The following is a 1,461-nucleotide window of genomic DNA, read 5'->3' on the forward strand; positions in this document are numbered from 1 at the left end:
TATATATATATACATATATATCTATATATACATACATACATACATGCATACATACATACATACTTACTTACACACACATATATATATATATATAAATATATATATCACCATGTGATACAACCAGTGTGCACGCGTAAATGTAAGGGTTCACACCTCTCATAGGTACAAGTATTTATATATGCCTACAAAGGCGTGGTTTATAGGCCACATACCATCAAGGCAGCTGTTGGCTTTGAGGCCATCTGCGCAACAAGTGATCTGAAGCGGTTGCGTCCGTGTGGCACTGCTTTGGTGAACGCTCGCATCACTTGCAGGTGTCCGGTACGTGCATACAAGATCTATAAATAGAAATTAATACATACATAGTGGCTTTAAGTATGAGTTGCAATGGGGGGCTGTTTTTTTTTTGGAGATTTGTAATCGAATAAGATGTGATCGCGTGCTGCTCCCTTGTTTAACACCCGCACTAATTGGGGATGTGTAAGGCGCTCGTATCAGTACAGAGACAGGCGCGTGAATGTCATTGTCAATCATACAAATTACCGTAATACACCTCTGCTTTATAATTTATTGACAATTTCGGATACAACATTACTTCATGCGCCAGATTGACAACACAAAAAAAGCTATATATATGTATATATATATATATTCACACCGTAAATATATTTACATCATACAAGTGTCTTAACATGCATGTATAACTTGCTAGAGATAAGTACACTTCAAATACATACCACAGTGAGAAGCTCACACGTGTTCTGAGCCACCTTCGGGTCAGGAATATTCAATAGCTTGACCAATAACTGCAGGCACTCGCTACTCTTGAGTACACTTTTGAACCCTTCCTTGAAGTCCATGTACGCGGTCAGAGAGAGTGCACACTCCTGTAGCACGGGTGATCCATTCTGGGCTGATCTAAAAATAGATACATGACCATAACGAGAAGAATGAGGATGGGTGTGTGGTAGGAGACGAGTATGAGCTCGCAATTCGTTCGGTGCCGATCTCAGGTAGATAAATGCTGTGGGTGGAAAACGCCACACGTGGTAAAAACCGAGTTTAAGACAGCTGCTAAACCCCCACACACCTCTTTGGAAACATGGCAATCTCCTTGCACGTTGCGCTGCATAGAGCTGCCAATCCATCCGATGTGTGAAATGACTCCAGCCATGTTAACGCCCCAGTGGCAAGAGCAATTCTCAGAACTTTCAGCGTTTTCAATTGGTCAGCGGTATCCACGGACCAATCAGAAGCAGCCGTTGCTCCATTTAGGTCTTGTATCAATCCCTCTACGGTGTGTGCCTGCCCCTGTAACCCGAAGAAAATAAGACAAGTTACTATAAAACCCATTTAAATTGTGGAAACACATATAGCGATGTATCACTATGGGCGTAAAAACAAAGTGGCTATAATTCAGATCAAATACCTCCATCTGTTCTCATAAATATACGCATATAT

The 1,461-nt window shown here is 41.3% G+C and overlaps 1 protein-coding gene across 1 annotated transcript; it reads right to left on the reverse strand.

Annotated features, from left to right (window-relative positions):
- Positions 1–197: 197 nt before the first annotated feature.
- Positions 198–1,311, reverse strand: SARC_12511 (hypothetical protein; the record flags this gene model as incomplete). The annotated part of the gene is made up of 3 exons (XM_014293381.1): positions 198–338; positions 738–918; positions 1,091–1,311. Coding segments are annotated over 3 exons (543 nt in total), but the record flags the coding sequence as incomplete, so codon positions are not given.
- Between the last annotated feature and the right edge of the window lie 150 nt (positions 1,312–1,461).

This window comes from Sphaeroforma arctica (assembly GCF_001186125.1).
Source record: "Sphaeroforma arctica JP610 unplaced genomic scaffold supercont1.2358, whole genome shotgun sequence".
Lineage (NCBI taxonomy): Eukaryota > Ichthyosporea > Ichthyophonida > Sphaeroforma > Sphaeroforma arctica.